Source organism: Sinocyclocheilus anshuiensis, unplaced genomic scaffold (genome assembly GCF_001515605.1).
Source record: "Sinocyclocheilus anshuiensis isolate Anshui unplaced genomic scaffold, SAMN03320099.WGS_v1.1 scaffold107, whole genome shotgun sequence".
NCBI lineage: Eukaryota > Metazoa > Chordata > Actinopteri > Cypriniformes > Cyprinidae > Sinocyclocheilus > Sinocyclocheilus anshuiensis.
The window spans coordinates 1,420,882-1,447,590 of record NW_015549584.1 but is presented as its reverse complement, the minus strand read 5'-3'; the positions used below and the strand labels follow the sequence as shown (position 1 = coordinate 1,447,590).

The following is a 26,709-nucleotide window of genomic DNA, read 5'->3' as shown; positions in this document are numbered from 1 at the left end:
TTTTTTCATTGCTGTTATTTCTTTGACACCTCTCCTCATCAAGGAGGAGAACATTAGTGTCTGTCCCTCACCCTTCATGTTTGTTTTGATACGAACCAGATGGAATCAAGATCTGCTATGACCCCTGGACCATTCGCCGCTTGCTTTTTCTTTACATCTCTTCCTTTTTCCCTCCTCTATTTTTCTTTTTCTGTTAGCCAAGTCATCAAACTATGAGTGTAGATTTTGGGTATGATCGTTGTCCCTATCAAAGTTAAAACAATCCTTAAATGTATCTGCCAACCTTTCTAGCAATTAATAAAATATATATTGTTATTTGTAAGATAAAGTATTTATTTCCCTGTATAAATCGAATGTGCATGTAAAAATCACATTTATAAAATGCATTCAATCCATTTATTTGCTGTCTAAAAGAAACAGAATAAAAAGAACCTCATCAAATATATATATAGTGTATAATTTCCCTACCCCTACCAAATCTACAATCTATTATTTTATTTTATTTTATTTTTACCTTTCTTTTCATTCTAAATATTCTCATTTACTTGCATACGTTTTGCGCAGGGCATCAAAACATTAAAGATATCCTGAGAATCCAGGAGGACAGTTGAACTCCACATGCCCCCTCTGGCTTGCCCTGACCTGGCTTTGGCGAGCAGTTGTCCCCCTCTCCGCGTGCAGTTTATAGCGGCCTTGCTTTCTTCAGCCTGATTAAGGTTGGGGGGGCACAACAACCGGAATGATGGCTGTAAACTTCAGACTGTTTACGACTCAGGACTGGTCACTCACCTCTGAATGAACCCACCTAAACACCGAGAGAGCGCTCAACCCCAACTTCACCCCCAGTTTTTTTACAGGCCCTTTTTTTCTTTTTTTTTTACAGCCCTCATAGGCCCTTTGCACTCATTCCTCACACCCCTCAGTTGTTCTTCCCCCTCTCCTTTTACCACTTTATTTCAGTTTTCACTGTTTATCAGTTTAACACCTGGTCCTTCCATCAGCGCTGTAGTCACTGTGTTTTTAAAGAGATGCCATCAGTAAACAGTTTCCCATGGATGCTCTAAAGGCACCATCATAAACATGAACGCTGCATTATCTGAATGTGTTTGATTGTTTTTCTATTTACACGTGTCAGAAGGATGCCTTTTGCATCTATTTGTCTTTGTTGTAAAAAAATAAAATAATAATTATATTGTAATTAATAATCTAACTATCAATATAACTTAATAAAATTTTATGAAATTTAATTATATAATGATTTGATCTTTACAGTTTTAAAACAATGGACCAATCAGAAGAAGCTAAAGGGACGGGACAAGTAAAATATAATTTATCGTCCAATATGATGAATGATAATAATCACTCATATCGGTTGATAGTTGATATTGTAACTACACTGTAAAATAAATCATTTTTGGAGTACGCTTTACAAGAAAATACTATTTAGTCTATTTAGTTTAATTCAGTGTGTTAGGCCTACTTGTCGTTTTTTTGCAATTATAGCAATTTCTGAGTGAAAACTATTTCAAAGCAAATCCTACACCATTTTTTTTTGCGTATACATCATGCACCCAAAAAAATCTTGCTGCATTCAGTTTAAGTGTTAAAATGGGACTGTGGTGCACGTGTGCCCATGTAAAGTCTTGAGTTGCAGGCCTGTAATGTGCGAGCTTAAGAGCAGCAGGTGCTGGTTTTGACTTTTAACCCTATGATTCGAGCAGACCCACACACACAAATGCACGCGCTCAGAGTTGCCTGAGCTGCAATGGACACCAGCCAAGACACACACATACACACACCACCACCCAGGTCTCATGTGTCCTGCCCTTGCTCTGGCTAGACTGATAATTGATTGCTGGTTTGAAGAAAGCCAAAGCGTGAACTCGGCAGTGCAGGACAGAGCGTGTTAAAATCACAGTCCACTTATAGCGCATGTATGTGTGTGTTGACCGCTGCTAACAGCTACATGTCACACCACTGGCGCTAACCAAATCCATAAAACACCAGAGCATTGCAGCACGGACAGAACTGTGTTTTTTGAATGTCAGTAATGTCTGATTACTTGTAATGTCATTAATATGATGCAGTGATAATGTAGTTTTGGCCAACCTGAAAGTAAGCATTACCCTGGTTCCCAATTGGGTTTTTCCATTGGCTTTTGGAATATTGTCGAAAATAAGTTCTATGACCGCCAAAGGTTTATGATTCTTACACATTTTATCATGATCATAAACACAACTTTTATTAATTTTGACGCCTAAAGACAATTGCCAGAAGTAAAAGGCTAAACATAGGCTATAAACAAACTGAACCATGGTTTTATGTAGTAGAATAAAACATGAAAATACTGTAGCTTTTGTTAAAACAAAATTTGTTTATTGTAATTGTTATTTTAGGCATTTAACCAAAAACCCATTCAAAAAACCCATTGACTTCTGGACAGTGGAACTGCAAGTGCAAAAATGCAAACTCATTTCCAGGTTTTGGCCTACAAAAATCTAAAAAAAAACTCTGAGTTATGTGCAAGATTTGCTTGTCCCGCCCCCTGCTTCTTCTAATTGGTCCATTAGGTTTAAACATAACAAAACTTTACCTATTTTTAACTTAAACATAATTCTTATGATCTGTAATTTGCCAAAGATGACGTACATCGAAACAGCACAGTCAGAATATAAAAACGCATATGACTAGCACAAGACAGGCATTAGAGCTGCTTGACAGAAGTAGGACAGGGCATTTGGGCACAGAGTCATTTTTTCCCATGCCCCCTTTTTGTCACCCTCCTCTTTCTGGCACACTTTCCAATCCTGCTTTCAGAGGAGAAAGACCTCCTGCTCTGGGATGCTAATACCACGTGGGCCACCAGCAGTTCTTTGTATTTCTGTGCGTGTGGCCATCAGCAAAAATTCGGATGCAACTAAGATGATCAGTGCGCCATCATAACTGGCCTAGGTAGCAATTTGTGTGTGCTTGTTTGTAAAGAGGTGAACTGTGATGATGACAGTGGTTATTATATTTCCATACAACTATTTTTTTTTCTAATTTCTGCAAAGGTTTGCATTATGTTTTAGTCCTTTGGGTATTGGTGAGGGTCTGGATTATGGTTTTAAGATTTAAAAGTCTGTCTGTTTGGGTTGGGACGACTAATACAAGTGGATTATAATCCCATCTGCCCGTCGATGGATAACGTACCTCGCGGATTAAGAGCCGAGCCGTTAACACACATGCAATCCACCCAGCGCAGTGCGTCTATCTGTTTTCCTCTAGGAAATCGGTGGGAATCTTTGGATGGGCCTTGTTTATGTCGCCTCTTCTAACCCACACATCAACATAAAGATAGAATCAATGCCAACGACTTGTCTCCGATCAATTAGGATCGGTTTGTTTAGTGGGCAGAGACATTCTTTATTGATTCGTCACACACACCAGTACAACTGCAGACACACCTCCACAAAATGCTTCATTTGAAGGGAAGAAAGGGAACGGGAAAGATGGTTTTCATTCTCCTACTGTAATACATACCCCATGTAGTTTTTACTACAGTGGAGAATAGCACTTTTATCTCCACTTTTCATCAGCTTTTTTTTGTTGTTGCCTTTTTGCTTAAGCAGTACATTTTCTCCACGACTACCCCAAGGCCAGTTCTCTAGGAATTGAGAGATTTCTATGTTCTTGTCTGAATTAGGCACAGCACATTGCACTGCGTTTCAGAAATTCTATTTTAATTGTGAATTTCCAGTCTGAATTGAATAAGATAGGATCAAAAGACTGTACCACAAATAGACATCTATAGTTCAGTTCACAAATAGACTCGCATGAGTTAATTCTTTTAATGAAAGATTCACAAGTTGGAATCAGTCTGGTGAATCTTTCATTGAATCAACTCAATGAATACATTCAGCAGTTACTAAATCAACATCTGACTCACTGAACCCCATGTTGTAAATTGGTATCACTGCGGACTGGTTCATATGACACGATATGGACCATTTTTGGCATAAAAATGTTTTGAAACTATTGGAAAAAAAAAAAACCCTATAAATTTAAACTTTAGACAGATATTACATGGAGATATATTGTTTTATAGACAGAGTTTCAGATTATACCATGGCGTTTTTCTCTTTGTGTAACCATCCAAAGGCATGGAATTTTTGCTGTGAAACGATAAGCTTCCTTGTTACTCTACGTCTGCGGGAGGCCATTTTCCCCATTTCCATCCACGATGATGACGACCCATTTCCTCTCAGAGTGGAAAGTGTTTTGTCTGGTCTGTCTGGACGGCCTGTGTATGTGTGTGTGGATTGCTTTCTAGCAGCCACCACCAGACGGTGGTGATATGAAGTTGTGCTGTGAAAAATCCCTTTAGCATGGCTCTTTTACAGAGGATTTGTCTGTCTGTTGGAGAGAAGAACACGCCATGATTGTTAGTTAGGGATTTAGAGTTGTAATTGAAGTGCTTACTTCCTTGAAATGGTGATTTTAGTGAGAGGAGAGGTGTGTAGGCTTAGCTCTGTGTTAGCATAAAGATATAATACATTACTGCTGCGCTAATTGTTAACAAAGGCAGAAACCAAAAGCGTGCGTGCAGATATGCATGTGAGGCATGAAGCCAAAGAGCGAGGTCTGCAGTGGAGCGCTGTCTGGGTCAGCTGTGATTGTGTTAGACTGAGGCCATCTACCATTAATTTGCCACAGACTGGAGCCTGGCTGTAAATGAACCTGGCATTAACATGCTAAATTACACTGGCCTGGTGGTGCCATCCGATTGGTTGTTGTCTCCGCCCCCACGTCCCGGTCAGTGTCCCGTGTTCACGCCACCCTGCGACCTCAATCCAGCACTGGCACCCCGTTGACCTCTCAGAGAGTGTGAGTCCGTACTGTTTTCCCTGTGCAGATTTCCATAAATTAATAGTATTTAGATGTGATACTTGGAGCAATTCACCCAAAAATTTACATTCTGTTTCTATATATATTTTATACAAAAATATTATGTATTTAATACTAGTACATAATATTATGATTTTACATTTTATATATTAATATTGTTAATTTTATAGTTTTTTACACTAATTTTGGGGAAGTCTTAAATGCTCACCAAGGCTGCATTTCATTGATCAAATAAAAACAGTGAAGTTCTGAAATATTATTACACTTTAAAATAACTGTTTTCTATTTAAATGTATTTTAAAATGCAATTTATTCCTGTGATGCAAAGCTGAATTTTAGGCATCTTTACTCCAGTTTTCAGTGGCACGTGATTCTTCAGAAATCATTCTAATTTGCAGATTTTTGTTTTTTTAACCTTAAACCGCATAAACACATTTCATTACACCAAATACACAAAATAATGTTCTTTTTAGCAACATCATATGACCCCTTTAAGAAACATTTCTTCTGATTATTACAGTACAAAAAAGGTTGTGCTCCTTAATATTTTTGTGAAAACCATGATACATTTTTTCAGGATTCTTTGATGTATTGAAAGTTCAAAATAGCATTTATTTGAAAAAAAAAAAATCGTATTTATCTAATTATTTTTAAATCACAAAAGCCTTGTAATGATCCTTTAAAAAAGTCCACCTTTTGTGTTTCATGGGGGGGGGAATAAACTAATAAATACATTTTTTGGTTGAACTGTTCCTTCATAGGTCTTTAGATACATCTGAATCTCTAGACTTTACTAAGAGCTATGAGAGAAGGAAAAAGGGAGGGAGAAAAGAAAGGAAAGAAGTCTTTGTTCTGTTATTCAGATACAGCTTTGCAGTTACTATGGGAGACAGTGGAAAAAGAAGAACAGAATATTCTAGTGGAAAGTGCAGCTGCTAAAGGGAGAGAGTTAAGGCTGTTATGGTCAGGAATGGTAATCTCTCTCTCTCTCTTTCTTTCTCTCTCTCTCTAACAGCTGTACTTCCCACCAGAAAAGTTGGCTCTGCTTTTTCCGACCCTGTTCAGGAGACTGTTGGGTGCTGGGCAGTTGTGTGGCGGCTCAACGCTGCTATATTCAGGCCTGCTGTTAATAGCTCCCTCTCTATTTCAGTCTCTCCTTCCTGCCGCTGCGGAACGAGAGCGCTCGGTCTAATTAAAACCGGCTCACACCCCCGAGCTGCATCCCGTATGTGTGGCGCTCAGGTCCGGGTGGGTTAGCGTCAGGAACAGAGGCCATGCATTGTCCCCAGCGTTCCCCGGTGGTCTCCTGCTTTCCATAATGGTCCCGGGTTTCCATAACACTTCCGAATGCTTTCATGACTGTCCCTGTGTGTTCCGACTAGACGCCGCATGCTGGGAAAGCACGCACACATACGAATTGTTACGGGAGGTGGGGTCATTTAAGTTCGTTTAAGTTCGTCCTGTTGTGTGTCATCCACTATTTATGCTATTTTTAATGGCCCCCTTCCGAATTATTTCTTTATTAATAACGCAATTGTTTCTTCGGGCCACAAGCGGGAAACATGGGGCCATTTATTTGTTTTATTTGATTTGGTGTTTACCCAAATCGGATGTAAACGGACCATTGATTTTTCAATTCATGTTGACTGCAAGTATTATGGAGTTACAAAACGGGACAGCGGGGAAAATGGAACATTACGAAACAGATGGAGAGAGAGACGGCCACTCAGCCGCCGTTTGTCATATTTCTTGTACTTCTTGCTTATAGGAAATGACTAATCACAAATGAGAGTTAAAAAAAAAAAGATTGCTTGTCTCTCAGAGTTCTCTAAAATGAACTAATTTTGAAGAGAGAGGATAAAAAAATGTATTCCAGTGGAGTCTATATCATGCACTACTATTCAATAGTTTGGAGTCAGTAAGATTTTTTTATGTTTTTGAAAGAAATCTCTTTTACTCACCAAGTCTTGATTTATTTGATCAAAAATCAGTAAAAACAGTACTATTATGAAATTTTATTACAATTTAAAAGTTTTTTATTTTCAATTTTTTAAAGCGAAATTTATTCCACTGATGTCAAAGCCGAATTTTCAGCATCATTCCTAATATGCTGATTTGCTGCTCAAGAAACATTTGTTATTTTTTATCAATCTTGAAAAAAGTTGCTCAATATTTTTGTAGAAACGTACATTTTTTTTTAAATTCTTTGATGAATAGAAAGTTCCAAAGAACAGCATTTATATGAAATAGAAATCTTTTGTAACATTATAAATGTCTTTACTGTTTCTTTTGATCAATTTAAAGCAAACTGGCTGAATATGAAAGTATTAATTATTATTATTTTTTTTTAAATCTTACTTACACCAAACTTTTGAATGGTATGTATTACATCAGTGTTGCATTAGCATTGTGGCTAAATGTCTGTGAAAGTTTGTTTTGAAATACCTCTAATAAAATGTCCAGACAGATGAAATAAGTGTCATGAGAAATCATATATGTCTTTGTGACAGCTTCCGAAAATTAACAATGGTTTTATTATAGTAAAAGTGTAGTAACCATGGTTTTTTGGCGTATTGATTACCTTTTGTATAACCACAGTTTTACTACAAATACCATGGTTAAACTATGGTTAGTGTAGAAAGACCATGGTTAATTTGTGGTTACTGTGGTTTAACTATAGTAACCATGTTTTTTGGTTTTATTTGTAGTAAAATCATGGTTAATTTTCATAAGGGTGTAAATAGAAGAAGAAAAAAACGATTTTTCCATTCATTAGAAATGCTCTCTGCTTGTGTCTGTGCAGGTTTGCTAACAAAAAAAGTGGCTGTCATATGTTTTTGAAGGCAGGATTGTAACAGAATTATGGAAATTACCTAAATTGCTAGAATAGTGTCTTTTCAATTCAACTGTTGAGATGCTCCAGGCCTCTCAGACAAAAAAAAAAAGAGTGAGAATAGTGGGGTTAGCTACAATAATAACTGGATTACCAAGTCAAAAAGACAACCCACACACGTTCTTGTCTGAACTGGCTAGTTAAGCATCAGTCAGTGCCACACATGCTCGTCCTCATCTCTTGAATCAATCACTTTTTCATTTCCCTTCTCATCTTTTTCCCCTTTCATTTGTCTCGAGTTTGTGACCTCTGACTCTCCCTGAATGAGTGTGTGTGTAGGCCATGTTTCCTATTCTGTGCGAGCGTGTGTTTGTTTTGGCGCTTCTCTCAGTCCGTCACATGTACAGAAATGTGCGTTTGACTCTGCAGAGATTACCGAAATACCTCGCACTGTTCCACTGCCCCCAAGTAACACTGAGCACCAATGTGAGTGTGAGACCCCCGTCCCAGGCCAGCTGTCTGGAAACAGGACATGCCTGCACACACATACAGATTCACACACAGTTATTAATATAATTAGTCCATGCTGGAACTAAAAAGCAATGAGTTGTCCAACAACTGACTAGTCATTTTCTGAGTTTGACTAGTTATCTAGAGTTTTTGTCTTGTATATTTATAGATTTTAAAAATGTCACTATGCACATCGCTTGAATTCAAATGGCCTGTCACCAAGCCTAACCTGCTCCCTCCCTCCTTCCTTCTTTCTGTCTGTCTTTCCTCTCCTTCGTATGAGGAATGAGAGAAATCTCTCTCTCCGACTCTTTCTGTCTCACTATGGTTGACTTTATGAGGTCATACACGCAGGAATTTTTCGGTGAGGTTCTCTGAATATTTGTATGAGCACACTCACGATGACGGCTCCTTTGACAGCGCTGAAAGGCAGTCATTAAAAAGAGAGCGCGAAAAGAAGGCAGAAGGGAAAAACGAGTCCTGGCTGAAAGAGGCTTCTCTCCTGAGGGGGTTTAAACTGTCACTGCGTTTGAACTTTGCTAGAAACTACTGCCATCTGCAAAGCTGGAAAGCAAGTTCACCACTGTCTCGCACTCGGAAATTTTGTAATCAGTGACAAAAATCAGTATTGTCAATATTTTTTTTAAGTATTATTATTAGTAGTATAAGTGTGATTTGTCCAGGGCACATTTTTCGAATTTTATTTTATTTTATTTTTATTGTTTTATTTTAATATTTGAATTGTATAATATTTAAATATTATTATATTTGAATATTATATATAATATATTTTGAATGATTAATATAATATAATATAATATAATATAATATAATATAATATAATGCTTCAAATTATTATCCCCAGATAAAGCCATCAATGTATTTGTAATAATTTTGTTTATCCATAATAAAATAATTAGCGCTGTTGGTAAAAAAAAGAAAAGAAAAGAAAATCTAGAAAATATTAATAAAAATATGTATATATATTATGTATAAAATATTTATTTATAAAAAAGATTACGAATTATTTAATATACAATTCTTGATGTATATTTGATGTATCATGAATAAAAAACAACAACAGACAAAACCTTTTAGATTTTTGATATTGGTTATTATATTGGTTATTGGCTATCAATCAAAAAAAAAAAGCTGCTTCTAACAAGAGAGTAGAGATCTGGCTGTTAGTAGACATGAGGTAAGACATGGTAGAAGAAAGCAACATACACACACTCATAGATCAATAAGTGTCCATTAGGGTCCAGCCTCAGCAATTTCAACAACTTTTGAAAAACATTGAAATGAGATTATCCTGCTCTTAGATGCTTTTAACTTTGAGAGTAAATGAGTCATAGATTTATGCTTCTCTCTGGATTCTTCTCTTTCCTCCCCACGTCTGCATGCACCCGAGGGCTCTCCTGCTCTCTCTCTCGCTCTCTCTCTGTCGTTCTTTATCTATATATATCTCCCTCTCTGTCTATTGCCGTACATTGTTGGTTAAATTCACAGCTTCTAATTTTGAATAAAGGTTGTTTTGCAGATTGGAACATTAAATGGGTTTTTTACTACAGTGAGGTGTGTGACAATGACCGCCGTGAAAAAGCAGGACATGTACCGTCTTTCCTGTACTACGGATTTGCCCCCTGTGTGTCCGAAGGGAACAGGGTCTACTGCGTTCCCACACAAGCTGTTGCCAAAGCAAATTTGAAGAGGAAGTGGAACCCTATCCCTCCTCTCTGGTGTGACCAAGTTTAGAAAACACCAGGTTTATGTGTGTGTGTGTTTCTAGTTGAATATGCAAGCAAGCAGCTGCACAGAACGCCTCACTTTTGATGTGGTTTCGTGTGTGCGGCGGCGTTTGTGTGCTGCTCTGTGGTTTTGAGTCTGGAAATGAAGTCTGTGCTGGACCGTGCATGTGCGATTGCAGGTGATGGTCCTTTTTTAGTTGCTTTGCCTTATTGTGGTGCACTTGTGAGTGTTGTGCGGCTTTATGTCTGGAGTCACTGGACTCTTCCTGGAAGCACAACCTCAAAACACACACCATAAGCACTAATGGCAGGCCTGAGTCCTCTGCCGAGACCTTTGTCCGACAATGTACAGCGAAATATTTCTACCCACCATGCAATCTGAGTCCTAAAAATAGCCCAGACGTGATGTGTCGTTCTGTATTGTGCCCATTGACCATTCAGATGTTTGAATGGACTTTGAATGCAGTGTCAAAAAATTAATTAAATAATAATTTATTATAAATGATAATAATAATTCAATAATGTGTGTATATATATATATATATATATATATATAATATTTGTATTAAAAATTAACCCATGAATGAATTGTATTAGTTCATATATATCATTTAACATTTCTTGCATGCAAAACAAAAACATGTCTTGTATGTATGTTAGTGTTATTTATATACTATTATAATACTTAATATTTTGAATTAGCTTTTATTTTATATGGTTTTGAGTTATCTATGTATGGTTATAAATGATCTGGTATTTATATGGTTTTAAATGATCTGTTTTTTACTTTAGTTCAAATTTTAGTCATTTTGTTTTTGCCTTTTTTATATTATTATTTTATTACATTTCTGTATAGCTTTAATTTTTATTTTAGCTTTTAGTAATTTTAGTACTTCAGCTTGAACTTATTTCAGCCAACTTTTCAGCCAAGTTTTTCATTTTAGTAATTACATTTTTGTAGGGCTGCACAATTATGACAATAATCATAATTGTCGATTATTCCCTTGAAATTGTAATTGCGATTAATTACGATTATCACAATTTACATTGAATGATGTTTATACCATTGTTTGATGCAACTGCATGCAGTATTTTTATATGAAAATAAACAAGCTAAAAACACTTTTTAGTGCTTTTCTATAGTATTAAGCCTCAAATGTCAAATATACTTTGGATTGGTTTCTTCTTTAAATGATAAAAAAGTAAAAATATGAATGGTATTATAATGTTATACTAAAACTAAAATTAAAACAATGGAAAAATCCCTTAAGATAACCTGTAGAAAGAAAAAAAACATCTTAAGCACGCAGAATAACATTAGTGGACTTTGAACGATTAATTGCCGCTTTGAATGATTACGTAATTGTGGCATCCGTAATTGTAATCGCGATTAGAAATTCGATTAATTGTGCAGCCCTAAATTTTTGTCATTTTTATATATTTTTTTTATTAATTTTTATTTTAGTTTTTGGTTCATTTTAGTACTTCAGCTTAAACTTTCTAATTTTCATTTTCGTTTTTGTTAACAATAGCAACACTGATATACAGTATGATATAAGCAACAACAACAAATGTTTGCCCAAAAAAAAAAAGTTTGAATGATGAACCTATTTGAAACCGTATTCTGTGTGAATGCTCTGTAGATTGAATCTACAGGTAAACAAACACGATTAAACGCAAGAGTGTCACAAACATCTGATAGTCTGGGAAAGAGAAAAACGCTGTGAACATCTGTATGTGTTTGCTGGCATAGTTAGGGAGGTGTTTTGTCTAGCAGTGTGGTGTACAGACACAACGTTCCTAATGAGCTGGGTACTCTCCCAGAGAGCGAACGCATGACAGAGAAAACCACTAGTTTCACAGTTTCACTTTAAACCTCTACCTCCCCAAAAGCCAGATTTCTCAGAGAACAACACGTGTTTACCACCAATCGAACCGTATTCCTTTGGGAAGAATTATTCCCACGCGACAGCATCTGTGAAGCCCAAATGCTTTTGCATACGTCTTTGAGATGCCTGTTGCAAAGAAAGTTCATACCTAGAATTGTCAGTCTTTCTAATTGAAGTTAAATGAGAGATTTCACTTTTGATTATCTCAACGTATGGACAAAACGCTCTCAAATGCAACATTGTGGACCATGTAGATCATGTTTAGTCTGACACCTGTACGGTTAAGGTTTCTGTGGTCACTGCCTGGTGAGAAATATGACAACCCGTTTGAAGACTGCAAGAGACGGAGGGAGAGAGGGAGAGCTGCGCTCTGCTAGTTTTACAGGAAGCTCCTCCCTTCCGGCTGAGGCCTGCAGCTCAGCTCAAGGGGGAGGCCATGTTCAGGTCAGAGAGAGGGTGGAGTATCGCTTGCACACATTGACAAAAAACTGGTTTGCTGTTTTGGCGTTCACACTTGCGTGGATATACAAGCTTGTCACACGAGCTTCTAAAAAAACCTGTCTCATATTCTCAGCCTGTCTCACAGTTAAATAGCAACATTCATCAATCAAACCAGTCTGTGGAGAACTTCACAGACGGGAACAAGCCACGCCGTGGTAGTCACAACTAGGTTTCAATTTGTTTTGAAAGCTCGAAAAATTCCAAAGCATGTATTTACGAATCTAATCATCTAATCTAACGTTAAAACATTTTATGTTGATAAAATTAAATAAATGTAAAATTTAATAAATGAAATTGTAAAATGTGTATTTTTTATAAAGAACTATATTATTGGAAAAGTTCAGTTGTTTGTTTTAAATATTAATGCTAATATTAATATTATTAATTATTAATACATATTTTATTTATTTTTAGACACACCATGAGGTAAAATATTAATATTAATCTAAATATTAATATTTTATATTTTTCTTAGGCTTCACACAGTGTCTAAAATGATTAATAAAATATAATTATTAATATTAACCAAAGTTATTTTTATTAAACTTACAATTATATTTATTATTTAAATAATTTTTTGTAAATTACTTGAATAGTTCAGTTGTTTGTTTCGAATGTTAATACTAATATTATTATTAATATAAATTAATTAAAATTCATTTTTAATAATATTATTTTATTACTAATTTTAGACACAATGAGAAGCCTATGAAAACATTAACATCAACGTTCCTATTTTTCTTAGGCTTCACACAGTGTCTAAAAATTAATAATAAAAACAAACTATTATTATTCATTGATGTTAATATTATTTTAAATATAAATACATACATATTATAATTGATATTAATATAAAAAAATCTTAGGCTTCACATTGTGCCTTACCTGTGGTAAAACCACTTTCATTCGTTTTGGCTTATTGCTTTATTTAAGCAGTAACACAGACAGACCCTAGGAAGATGCCAGCGTCACATGGGGAAGTTTCTGTCAGTCATGTTTGTTTGGAACGCAATTGCTTGTTTAGGAGGGAAATCCTGCAATCTGTGCCACAGGAAACACAGGACTAGACTGGGAGGGGTGGCATTATGAGGACAACGAGACAGGAGAGACGATTTAGCAACTCCATTAGCTTGTTTAGTAGGTTAATTGTGTGTAATGTGGCAAGAAGTGAACGTTCGTGTGGGTGTTCAGCCCTTTGAAATATATTTCCTTTGTCATCCCTCAAGCAGGCAACAAAAAACCTTCTAGCAAAAACCTTTCTTCCATTCTCACACCAACGTGCAAGGCAGAATGTGTGTGTGTGTGTGTGTGTGTGTGTTTGGCACCCCGCCCTTCCTCAGACACCTGCAGTTTTAAACCGCTTTGCAGAAACTTGTCCATCCTGTGTACTCCTGTTTTTACTGTGCATGTGTCTTATTTAGTCAATTTGAAGACATATATGCACTGTCCTCTAGTGCCAGAATTACTATGACGAAAGCAAGGTGTGAGATTCCTCAGAAAGACAAAAAGAGATCATGTATTTGTGCATTTTTCAGAGCTGAGCTCGCATCTAAGTATGTCTCTCGCATGCTGCTGCGTCCTGCTTCTTATCAAAAGGTGTGATTTCCTGTCTGCATGTCTCACAGTGCTTTGGATGTCTGTCTACAGCATCCTTTCTGTCACACAACACACACACACACACACACACACACTAAGATACTGCATGGGTTGGTGCCATTTTCGTACCCGTAAGCACATTGTTTGATGTGAGAATGGAAGCTGGGGACCAGTTAAAAAGGGTATTATTAAAACGGGGCCCCTTTGCTGCCCATCAGGTGAAAGAAAGAGGACGCAATGACTGTGGAAATGACAGACTGATAGACAGAGACTCTAAAATACAAAGTAGAAGATAGAAATAGAAGTATTATTTAAAGATCTCTGTCTTTCCTCGGGCCATGTCTCAAATGCAGCTCTTCTTCAACTGCTCACTTTAGTGACTGTCAGGTAGTAATCCGATATTAAATCCGAATCTTGGCTTCTCTATATTTTGTCTGTCTGGCTTTATCTTTATATAGTCTTTATATACTGATATATTTATCTGAGTGATGTAACCTAACAGGCTGTCCAGTCAATGTCAGAGTTCTGGTGTGGGCTGATGTGTTATATAGGGACCTCGAAGGGTCCAACTGGAAGACCCAGACTAAGGGATAGCAAAAAACAGCTACAAGGATGTTATTTATAGGTCATTTCCTCTCTCCTGTAGTGTGGCCTGACTATGGTCATCTGACTGTCTGCAGTTAGCATGTTCTTATAAGGATGCTCACTAGAGTCTAGAATACTGCAAGTGCATTGATTACAAATATATATATATTACAAATATATAATGTTGTGATGCCTAAATTCACTTGTTTGTCTATTCATTGACAAATGTATATTGCATTTAAAATCCTTTTTTTGCACTACAGTAAACAGTGTGTGTGTGTGTGTGTGTGTGTGTGTTATTTACATGTTTATACATTTATATATTCATTCATATTCTTATATTTTATATTATATATAAATACATTTAATATATAAACATAACATATTTTTCTTAAATATATGCATGCGTTTGCATTTATTTATACATAATAAATATACACAGTATACACACATATATTATGTAAACAAACTTTTATTTTGGATGCGATTAATCGCGATTAATCGTTTGACAGAACTAATATATATATATAGAGAGAGAGAGAGAGATAAACTGAACTGTTTTACTACAAGTGAGCTAATAAATAATTTTATAATGTATATATTTTTTATTTTATATAAGTGTGTGTATAAAAAGTTAAGTTATAGTTATATTCTACAAAAAGTTAATAATAGTTTTATATATAGTCTAAATAAGTTAAATATTCCATCCTTTGACTAATGCAAATTGGGTCTAGTGGCTCTTATGCTTTTCTATCCAGATCTCATTCTCCCTCTTTTTCTAGTATGAGTTTTTTGCCAAAACCTAGCCCAGATCAGGGAAGATCTCCCAGATTTGGTGCCATTATGTCAGAGGTCTAATCCACGAATAAACACAGGCACGTGGAAAGTGACTGTTTTCGGGGTCATATAATCATGCTCTGCTGCTGGAAATTCACCACGCCCAAGCAGATCTGCCTGCCGAATGAGGTCATACGTGATGCAATCATTCATGTATGCAAACAGCACCGGCCCATCAGCGTGTTCTTTTGCGTGAATGACCCTCTTTTCACTCTGAAAGTAATTGACTCCCCCACTGTGTTTATTCAAAAACAAAACATTTTGCATCTCTGACTGGAAAAAAAGAGACTTTAACATGAAGCTCTCTCAGCGTATGATTGGCTAACTGTGTCAGACCTTCCAGACACACCGTGCAACCCAGTTGGAAGCATCTTACCCAGAAGCCCCTGCTGCCGGGCCAGTTAGGGCACTAGGCCGGGACGCTGCAGTTTGTCAGCTGGGTTTCTCTCACATTCCCACGAGAAGCCCTGCTCGAAAATAGCTCTTGCAAAGTTGGCGCAGATTTACAGCCGGAGGCTGATACCGCTTGTCCAGTCATTGTGCATTATTTTAGCATTTAAACGTCTGCGGTTTGTGATAATAAGCGAGAAATGTGTGGGTGGCGCACACTGCAGGTTTTCTGGAGTAAATGAGAGTGTAGAAAAGGAAGGTCAGAGTATTTTAGGGATTATACTGCAGTCAGTGAGGAATTCAGCAGGAGTGAGGTCATTAGTGACAGAACTAAACAAATACTGCCTTGACGTACATTTGCACTCGCGTATTCACATGGCAACATAATAGCAGATGGTTCGGTAAACGTATTAAGCATCTGAACAATACATCCGACCTTTTCCTTCCGGCATACACACACGCAGTCTCACATAGTGTCAACACACGTACTAAATTTAACGCTCACAGTTTTAGTCCTCAGATACGTTCCCTTTGCACCTGTCTCCTGCAGTTCACAGCTCTGTCTGAAGTGATAGACACCCTCTAGCGTGGCTCTCATTTAATGTAACCGACTGCTTGCATCAATCCAGCTATTACTGTACTGTAGTTTACCGAGGGCATCTGAACGCATGACATAGATGGTACGATGTGCACTGAATCGAACGCAAATGCGTGAAATGTAGCAAATCAGAATGATGATGACTTAATTTTTCTTCATATTGAGCAATGCTCATCGTTTCTCTCTCTTTTTGGCTTTCTTTTCTTCCCTCTCTAGGCGTCTGATCCCATTCCTGCCAAGAAGTCCAAACACGATGACTTTCCAGCACAGTTGCCCTCAAGAGACAAAGACAAGCAACCTGATTGGCTACGATCCCTCTCTGCATCAGCCAATAAGGTTACTAAGCTTTTTTTTTTTGCCGGTGGATACATGTGATTAGTTGTGTGAAAGTACAGAGTTCAGATAATTATATATTTATCTGTGTATTAATATTGTACAAGTCTGTTTACGAAACTTGGCCATTCCTAAGAAGATATTTGGAGCCAAGCAACTGTTTTCTTGCCACAGAGAATCAGATTCTTCTGAAACAAGATCTCAACCCAAAATAACTGAGGATGTTCTTTTGAAAAAAATCAATTCTCCTAAAACGAAGAGAGCCTGCAAATAGGCTCGCAGAGTTCTCCGATTTCAAGCAGACACAGTGACCTCGGTGTACTTGTACTGCTGGTCATTCTTCAAGCTTGTTTTATCTGTCTCTCTCACTTTTAAATGTTAAATTCAAGAGACTTTCAGCAAGCAAAAAAATATATATATTTTTCATGCTCTCTGTGCAGATGGTCTCTGTTCTCTGTGTTCATGTTCAAATGCATTATGATTGTGTTCTCAACTGTGAAAAACTTACATGTAACACAATAGGCATCTTTTAACATCTCTCTGTCTTGCTGCAGGGGCTCAACTGCATCCAGCCCAGACAGAGACCGTCTGCCTTCAGGCCATGGTCTCCAAACATCTCTGTTGGTGATAAGGAGGGAGGTGGCAGGCCTGCTAGCATGTTACGTGACAGGTAAACAATAAGAATAAATATTATATGGCACTCTGAAATACTTGATTCTGATTGGTCAATACTCACATCATATTAGCATATAATAGTTATTTATTTAACATAATTTAAATGATGGTCATTTTCTGATAATATACCACAACCTGCAGTTAGAAGTCAAATCTACATCACCATCATTTCATTGTGCAATCATCATTTTATTAAAAAGATGATCTAGTGCACAAAGATTGTAAAAGTAACCTTAAGAAAGGGTGTGCATATGTTCATTAGTGTGAAACCAGCATGTTAGTCATGCTCGGCTGCGGTTTCTCTAAAGCAAATCAGCATAAGGTTTGGATCTTCTCTACAGAGGAACATGATGCAAGCCCGTTGGCCATTGTTTGTTTAGATATATGTGGTTTTAACTTTACCATCATAACTAGAGGGGGTTTGGGTGAGTCATGCGTCGAGCCCAGAAACCGCTCGCAACAGTCGTTGTTCTCTCCCCACCCTTCGTTTGTGGGTTGCAGAGATGCTTTTTCCTGTCAACCTGCCATTTGGTTGGGATTATTCATTACTAAATCACCCGTACTCTTTAAGGTGATGTTAGGTAATGCCGTTACACAAGCAGCAGCCAGTAGTGCATCATTTGTGAACTGTTACTAAAAATTAGCATCTTTAGCAAATGGCTGCAATATAACAAAGAGTGAAAAATTTAAGGGGGTCTGAATACTTTCCGTACCCACTGTACGTGGTCTGCTCACTCACTCCATATCCTCTTCTGCAGCTTCTACAACTACAAGAGCCTGGAGAGCGCCGTGGCCCCCAACGTAGCTCTGACACCCCTCCAGAAAGGAGGGCAGGCCTCTCCTACCGCCCCGAGCAGTTCACACCCGCATGGGGCGGAAAACGAAGGTGCCAGCCGCGGGAAGAAGAGGAGGCTGACGGGTGAGACCCACCCCAGCCCACAGCCCTGCCCCTCGGCCACTGCCAGCAAGCCCCTGCCGCCCTCTCAGGAGGAGCGAGACTCGGACGTGGAGGTGGAGGTGGAAGTGGAGAGCCGTGAGGAATGTGAGTACATGACGCACCTTTTCACTGTCACTCCACCTCATTAAAGGAATGTTCCAGGTTCAAAGCATGTTAAGCTTTATTGACAGCAGAAAATTAGGATAGACTTTCATGCTGTGATACCTACCTTTGATCAATGGTGACAGTTGATACAATTGTTACTTTTATTTAGCAAGACTGCACTGAAAAGATCAAAAGTGATTTTTACATGTCTATTTCAAATGAAGCACAACTTTTTTTCAAGATTAATCATAATAAGAAGAAATGTTTCTTGAGCACCAAATCAGCATATTAGAATGATTTCTGAAGGATCATGTGACACTAAAGACCAGGTGGAGAAAATCCACAGGAATAAATTACCTCATTTAAAACTGTTTTTATATAAATAACAGTACATAATTTATACAAATAAACGCAATGTGTAGTATCACAGAAAATAATTTAGACTTTGGAAAATGATCAGAAATAGTTTTACAGTAATGCAATCATAATTGAATTCTATGGCGCAAAATACACACTGTTTAGACAGTAAAACCACAAGTCTTAACATTGTATGTGTTACATTGTTATGTAGGAATGCTACATTCCTTTAACATATTTGAAGAGCAATTTGGGTTAATAGTGTTTTAACTGCGACCCTCGATTTTGTCGCTGCGTTGTGAAACAAAAGTGCTCGTTTAAATACATTAAGATTTCGTTCACACTTCATTTGCACACAGTTCATATTCAGTCAACCTTGAGCGCTCTGGAGAGAGGTGGATTAGAACGGTAACAGCTCTTGTGTGAATGCGGCAGAAAATCAATGAGGGTTCTTTCGTTCCTCATCCTTTACGGTTCATTTTAAAGCACATCTTGTGTGTTTGACAGCTGCTTGATAAAACTGGCTGACATATGAACCAGTGAAGCCCACGTAGTCTGATCCACCACTTAATTATGTCTCTTCTCTATCTTGTTTTTTTTTTTCAGTCACCTCATCGCTTTCCTCACTCTCCTCCCCATCTTTTACATCCTCGAGCTCTGCTAAGGACTTGAACTCTCCCTCCGGCCCCGGAGCCACCTTACCAGCAGTTTTGATGCCAGCCAGCGGGCCCCCTGAGAGTCCCCTGGTGTCCGGAGGGGAGGGACATGCCATGACGAACCTGGAGTCGGAGCTGGAGACGCTAAGGCAGGCACTTGACAATGGCCTGGACTCAAAAGAGTCAAAGGAAAAGTTTCTACATGAAATAGTGAAGATGAGGGTAAAACAGGAAGAGAAGCTGGGATCCGCCTTACAGGCCAAACGGAGCCTCCAGCAGGTACACACACACACAGACCCAAACACATGATTCATGAAACATGAGTTAAAAAAAAAAAAAAAACTTTTATAAATCCATTCTTACGTAAATCGTTGAATTTAATTAACAATTAATGTAAGAATGGGTTTACACAACAGCACACTGGAGGTTTCATTTCATCTTTGCGATGACGAATCATACATGTGATGTTGAACCTTTACTGAATATATTTATAAAGCCATATATTAACTATATAGAATTTTCAAAAATATTCTGTTTATATATAATAATTTATAAGTTCTTTATTATAATATATTCATTACTTTTATTACTTTATTATAATATATATTAATTATTATTTTTTATCAACAGCATTGGGACCATACTTTTATAAATATAATTATGATTATATGTTATTTAATTATTATAATTATGTTACTTTTTTCACCCATAAATGAAATATTAAACGTAAATTAAATTAAAAGGGTGCAACTTCTTTTCAGCTATGTAATGCAACACAATTCTTGAAAAATTCAGACCAACTTGCCATTCAAGTATGGCTAAAACATACCAGTTTTTTTTTATGAGACACTCCTATATGTAAAAGAAACAGACCATTTTGTAAACAAAACATTCTTACATAAATTATTGCAGTAAATTAAGTCAGTGGGAAATATATATATATATATATATTTATATAATATATCACATCTATTAACAGAGAGAGTAATTATCAGTTTATTCCCATGCCTTCCACAGGAGCTTGAGTTTCTCCGTGTTGCTAAGAAGGAGAAGCTCCGTGAAGCAACCGAGGCGAAGAGGAGCCTGCGCAAGGAAATTGAGCGTCTGCGTGCTGAAAGCGAGAGGAAAATGAGAGAGGCCAACGAGTCACGCATACGGCTGAAGAGAGAGCTGGAGCAGGCCAGACAGCTAAGAGTGTGTGACAAGGGCTGTGAGGCCGGCCGTCTGCGAGCCAAGTACTCTGCACAGGTAAGTTCAAACACATTCATACATTCACTGTTACCAAGATAAGCATTTAAAGATCTGGGCTAGTAACCGAAAAGTCGTGGTTCAAAGGTGTGATTCAGAACTATTATGCCTTTGAGCAAGACACTAAACCACAGATTGTTCCCAGAGTGACTGTCCCTGTGCTATAAATGTCCTAGAAGTGGCTTAGGACAAACAAGTGTCTGTTTAATGAAGAGTAATCTAAGGAATGCTTGGATTGATGTAACATGACACCCCACCCACACATACTTTCAGATGAACTCTCAGACTGGGTGTGGCCTCGCAAGTCTGATGAGATACGTTTCATTTCTCAGAAGGAAACAGAGTAACTTCCTGTCAGAGTTGTGTGTTTCAGACTAAACAAGAGAGAGACATCACTAAGATGTTTGCCTGGCTGTGTTTGTGTATTTGTATGTCAGTGTTTAACTACAATCATGCTAACTTTTTGAAAAAGTTGTTAGCTACACTACAAGCTACTAGCAGAACTTTACTACATTGGTGCTATTTAGATCTAAAACTATCAATATCAGATAATATAAGTTATTTTTACAAGTAGAACAATGTTGCACAAAAACAAAGAGGTTCTTAGTTAAGGTGACAGCATTAAACTTAAAAATGTAAAAAAAAGAATAATAATACATTTTAAAATATATATAACTAATAATAAAATGCAGGATCTTCTGCAAAGGAACTAATTATTACAATAACCATCTAAAATAAATCTATTAAAAATGTTAATTAACATAAATCTTAAAATATAAGTAAATATTAGATGAAAAACTTTAACAAAAAATAGATATAAGCAAAAGTGCAAAGGTTACTAAAACTGAAATAATAAAATAAAGCTAAAAAAATGTATTTTTATATATTTAAAAAAATAATAATTAAAATGTCAAAAGCACATAAAATGACTAAAACTAATGCTTAAATAAAAAAAAAAGCTAAATTAAAATATAATTAAATGATATATATTTATACATTTTTGTATTACTTGTATTCTATATATATATATATATATATTAGCATTTTATAAATATATATACATATAATAAATTTTTTTTTTTATAATTCACTAAAATGAATCTTTTCAATGATGGAATACATATTAAAATACAGTGTAAGCTACATGTGGAATACAGTATAACTAAAGACAGCGCTGTAGCATTTTGTCAAACTACATGATTTGCTGCTAATTTGTGGCCACTTTATTAATTTTTTTATCATCTTTATATGGTATATTTTCAGATTGAAGACCTGCAAGTAAAGTTGCAACATGCCGAGGCAGACCGAGAGCAGCTGAGAGCCGATCTGATGCAAGAGCGGGAGGCAAGGGAGCACCTGGAAAGAGTGGTCAAGGAGCTACAGGAACAGCTGTGGCCCAAAAGCCCCAGCAAGAACGGCACAGACGCACCACCCCCACCCGCCAAAGACTCCAACTAATCCTCTATCTCTTGACTCCACCCAATCCACATCAACACCGCCCTGATTGACAGCATCAACCGCCCAATCATGTCAACTAGCATGCGGGTGAGCCCCGCCCACCTGCCTCTTAGCCAGCGCAAACCCAGAGGTATCCTGAACGTTTTTTGATGGACTTCAGACACATTTTCGAAAAAGTTTTACTTCGAGAACACTGAAATGCACCTCGCCTCCAACAAGATGTAAAAAAAAAAAGGGAAGAAGAAAAAAGCTAAAGTTCAATCGGAAAGGAAGAAGCCAATAGCACAAAAGCTAACTGTGCCTGAAACTGAATACATTTTGAAATGAAGACTTTTCTATGACAAACAAATTGGTGATAATGACGCAAAATTTTACCCAGCAATTTTTAAGCATGCTGTCCGCCCCGCGTTGTTATCGAAGACTCATCATCATCCCATCAGAAATTCCTGTTTCCTTTTTCCTCTCTCTTTCGTTTTGAGGAACTAAGATGCAAATCACTTTGTAATAAGCTATTTAAGAGACTTGTTAGTGAGCGTGGATGAGATAAAAAAAAACTTCCAGCGACTTATCAGAGCCTCAAATTTCCCCCCTTTTACATGTACATACATGTCATGCTGGTTAAAAGAAGCCATGGAGACAAATGGTTACACACACTTGTATCTTTAACAATGGTAAAGAGATACTGGTCAGGAGAGCGTTGAAGGGCTTTGGAGAGCTAGAGGTGGAGAAGCTCAGCCCTGTTGAACGGGAGAGATATTTGTATTCAAGTAAGTGTTATGATCAAGCCAGAGCACTTTCTTTTAATGGCAAACAAATGCTCCCCTCACAAGCTGTCGTGTGATACGCCACGAGTGCGTTCGAGGGTCAAAACCTGTCGGCGGATCTTAAGATCGTGGTCAGTGTGGAATCGGAGGTTTGTGGCTCCTGCTCTCTGTGAGGGTTTGGGTTTTCTTCTCATCACACACGTGTACAGCTTCTCCGTGGGCTGAGGTGCTGACAACCGGCCCGGCTCACAAACGTGGGCGGCCATTTTTGGGAATAAACTAAAAGCATAAAAAATACAGCTTCTAGGGCAGGAGGTGTCATGTGATCAAGAACCACAAATTGTTCGTTTTAAGTAAATTATAATATGTAAATATGAAAATGTTTCTTTTTTTTCTTTTCGCTTTGTTTTTTGTTTTTTTACTTTACAATAATGAATCGCACTTTGTCATTACAAAATACTGTCTAAATGCATTACGCTCCCACACTCTCCCACACATTTATCTCAGAAAGTTTTTAGTATTCCGAAGTATAAAATTGAAATAAACATTTTGTTAATTATATGCAGTTCTAATAAATTCAATGTAATCATGTTTAAGACAAACTATTGTAAATAAAACCGCAAGAATAAAAAAAAAAAAAAAAGGTTCTACATGCTTGCTTGCTGAAATGTGGACGGCGCACGCAGCCGTTCCCTCAATCTGACTTTAATTCAACATTTATCATAGTTATCGATATATGATTATAATCGTTGCTAAAGTGTTATTGTTACTGTCCTGGATTCCCACAGGTTTTGAACGGTTCCGAATCCAATTTAAAACCGTTCAGAATGAATAGGACACACAAATTGTCATGCATTGGTAAAAGGGAGTCCAAATATCAATGCAGGTGCTCCTCTCGGCTGTGAGCAAGAGCGTATTACGGTGTACAAAACGAGACGAGGATGGATAAACGAACGAAAGAAAGTTTAGATGGTTTAATAAATGCATCTTTAAATGCTCACACACTTAGCTGAGATAGGTTTTGTTGAAAATACATATATTTTATAAGTGATTTATATACATTGGGTACAATGCAATCAGAATGTATGTTACGTTTTGGCTCTTTTCATTTTGTTGTTGTTGTTGTTATAACAGATGTTTTTTCAGATTGTGTGAATATTTTATTGCTTATGTTCCTTCTTTCAATAGCAAGCTTATGTAATTTTTTTCATATGCATGGAATTTAAAAGAAAAAGATTGTCTGCCATTCATATATTCATTATTGGGCATTAAAACTGTATATGTACGTTTTTTTATTGTGTTATGCAATATAAAGCAATTTTAATCTTGTTTTTAACTACAAAGGAAAACAAAACCCTCTTAACAATAAATTTCAGCTCTTAACAATCTTAAAGCAACATTAACGGCACTACTCTTGGGCTAAATACAAACCTTATGTGCATATGCAATGCTGGAGACCCTCAAGTGCCTGTCTTTGGGCCCTTGGGGTTCCAGAAGAGGAACAATTATCGAGCCCGTTTCCACGGTGGCTGACTGTAAGGTGCATTGAACTGCTTCAGACAGCGGTCAGACGGTGAGAGCGGGACGTCCCATTTGCACTGTCATTTGGGGTAGCCTCTTTGGCTTGCCCCATTTTGCCAGAATGAGCTTGACTATCATTGCTTAAGAGCAAGCCGCAGCTTATTTGATAGGTTTTAATGCCAGTTTGTCAGTATTCCTTTGTTGTTGTTTTTTTCTTCTTCTTCAAAAATCGATGAATAATTAAATAAAAGAAAAATGCATAGCAGAGTTTAATGCTCCAATTGCCACTGGTAAAGAACAATTTAAATCTTATAGTAAGATAGCTTTTAAATGTACGTCGGAATAAATAAACTCTTTTCTTTCTCAGTTTTTAAGGAATAAAAAATATATTTAAGAGGTTACTTTTGCTATAGATGTAAAAAGAGCCTTTGAAACGATATGAAACATTGCCCTGACCTGTAGATTGCAGGCTACGGGGAAGATACTAAACGGTGGTCTAAAGAAAGCTCAGTGTCTTAACAGTAGCAAGAGGCTGTGCGTTTTTACAGACCAAAAAAATGAAAAAAAAAAAAATCTTTCCGATGAGGTTTTGTAGTTGTTTTTACACGCAAATTGATACGTGTAGTTTACTTTGTTTGCGGTTTTCTATGAAAAGGGGAGAAATTGATCACAGAGGCTCCTTTGCTCCCAATATAATACTAAAAATGTGGATTTATTTCTAAAAGAGCCATTTCTTTGCTAACAAAAAAAGATCTAAAATAGCAATAACGACATAACATCACTGATAAATGAGCAGGATTAGCCAGTCTGATGATGAAAGTACAAATTCACCAATGTATATAGCTGTTTTCTTTTCATTTTACAAAAATTGTACCATAAATGTATATTGTTTCTTTCTCTTTTTTTCAGAATGAGAAAAAAAACACATAATAGTTGTTACATTTTATGTTGTTTTTAAAAACAAAAAAATAAAATGTTTTCAAAACTATTATTTCAAAGGTTGTATTCCCAATGCAAGCATATTCAGTCCTTTATTCTGCTTTTTTCCCTTTTTTTGTGCTACAAAGAATAATAGTATGTTCAGTAAAATCGTTATGGTAAATGCTTTTTTCTGTTATCAATGTTTGGTTACGTTCAGCTAAATATCACACACATCAGTTCTGGTTGAATCAGACATTCAGATTCTTATTTTAACAATCTGTTCTCCTTTTAAAAAAAAAAAATCTTTCCGATGAGGTTTTGTAGTTGTTTTTACACGCAAATTGATACGTGTAGTTTACTTTGTTTGCGGTTTTCTATGAAAAGGGGAGAAATTGATCACAGAGGCTCCTTTGCTCCCAATATAATACTAAAAATGTGGATTTATTTCTAAAAGAGCCATTTCTTTGCTAACAAAAAAAGATCTAAAATAGCAATAACGACATAACATCACTGATAAATGAGCAGGATTAGCCAGTCTGATGATGAAAGTACAAATTCACCAATGTATATAGCTGTTTTCTTTTCATTTTACAAAAATTGTACCATAAATGTATATTGTTTCTTTCTCTTTTTTTCAGAATGAGAAAAAAAACACATAATAGTTGTTACATTTTATGTTGTTTTTAAAAACAAAAAAATAAAATGTTTTCAAAACTATTATTTCAAAGGTTGTATTCCCAATGCAAGCATATTCAGTCCTTTATTCTGCTTTTTTCCCTTTTTTTGTGCTACAAAGAATAATAGTATGTTCAGTAAAATCGTTATGGTAAATGCTTTTTTCTGTTATCAATGTTTTGTTACGTTCAGCTAAATATCACACACATCAGTTCTGGTTGAATCAGACATTCAGATTCTTATTTTAACAATCTGTTCTCCTTTTTTCATGCCGATATATCTTAGCCCTTCACTGCTGCTATAACAATATACTATAAACTTTGCAACTCTTGAAATTATTTTTATGTAAGAGATTAATGTATGCTTTCTTCTTCTACTGATGCCGCTTATACACTTGGATCTGGCCAATTTCTCCCTCTTAGACGTCCCCTTTCCCCCTCACATGGACTATAATGTAAGATAGAGAGCTCTATGAGATTAGAGTTGAAAGTAGTTCGGCTTATATACTGCAGTGTCAGGATGTACAGTGTATAGACCCATAATCAAAAATAAAGTTGTTTGTCCAGAAATCTTTTGTTCTGTTTGTTATTTAAGTCTCGGTGGAACAGCATCTTTATTTCTTTTCCTTTGAAATAACTAACCTTTTCACTGCACCTTCACTTACAAGTGTCTCTAGACATACCTT

The 26,709-nt window shown here is 36.7% G+C and overlaps 1 protein-coding gene across 1 annotated transcript in view; it reads left to right on the top strand.

Moving 5' to 3' along the window:
* Positions 1 to 24,986, top strand: part of LOC107657901 (ski oncogene-like) — a 79,416-nt gene extending 54,430 nt beyond the window's left edge. Inside the window, exons 2-7 of the mRNA XM_016446197.1 lie at positions 16,591 to 16,710; positions 17,262 to 17,377; positions 18,141 to 18,424; positions 19,388 to 19,716; positions 20,455 to 20,685; positions 21,949 to 24,986. Of these exons, the coding sequence (XP_016301683.1) occupies positions 16,591 to 16,710; positions 17,262 to 17,377; positions 18,141 to 18,424; positions 19,388 to 19,716; positions 20,455 to 20,685; positions 21,949 to 22,143 (1,275 nt within the window). The 3' untranslated portion in view covers positions 22,144 to 24,986. The remainder of the gene's footprint in view (positions 1 to 16,590; positions 16,711 to 17,261; positions 17,378 to 18,140; positions 18,425 to 19,387; positions 19,717 to 20,454; positions 20,686 to 21,948) is intronic.
* The last annotated feature ends 1,723 nt before the right edge of the window (positions 24,987 to 26,709 follow it).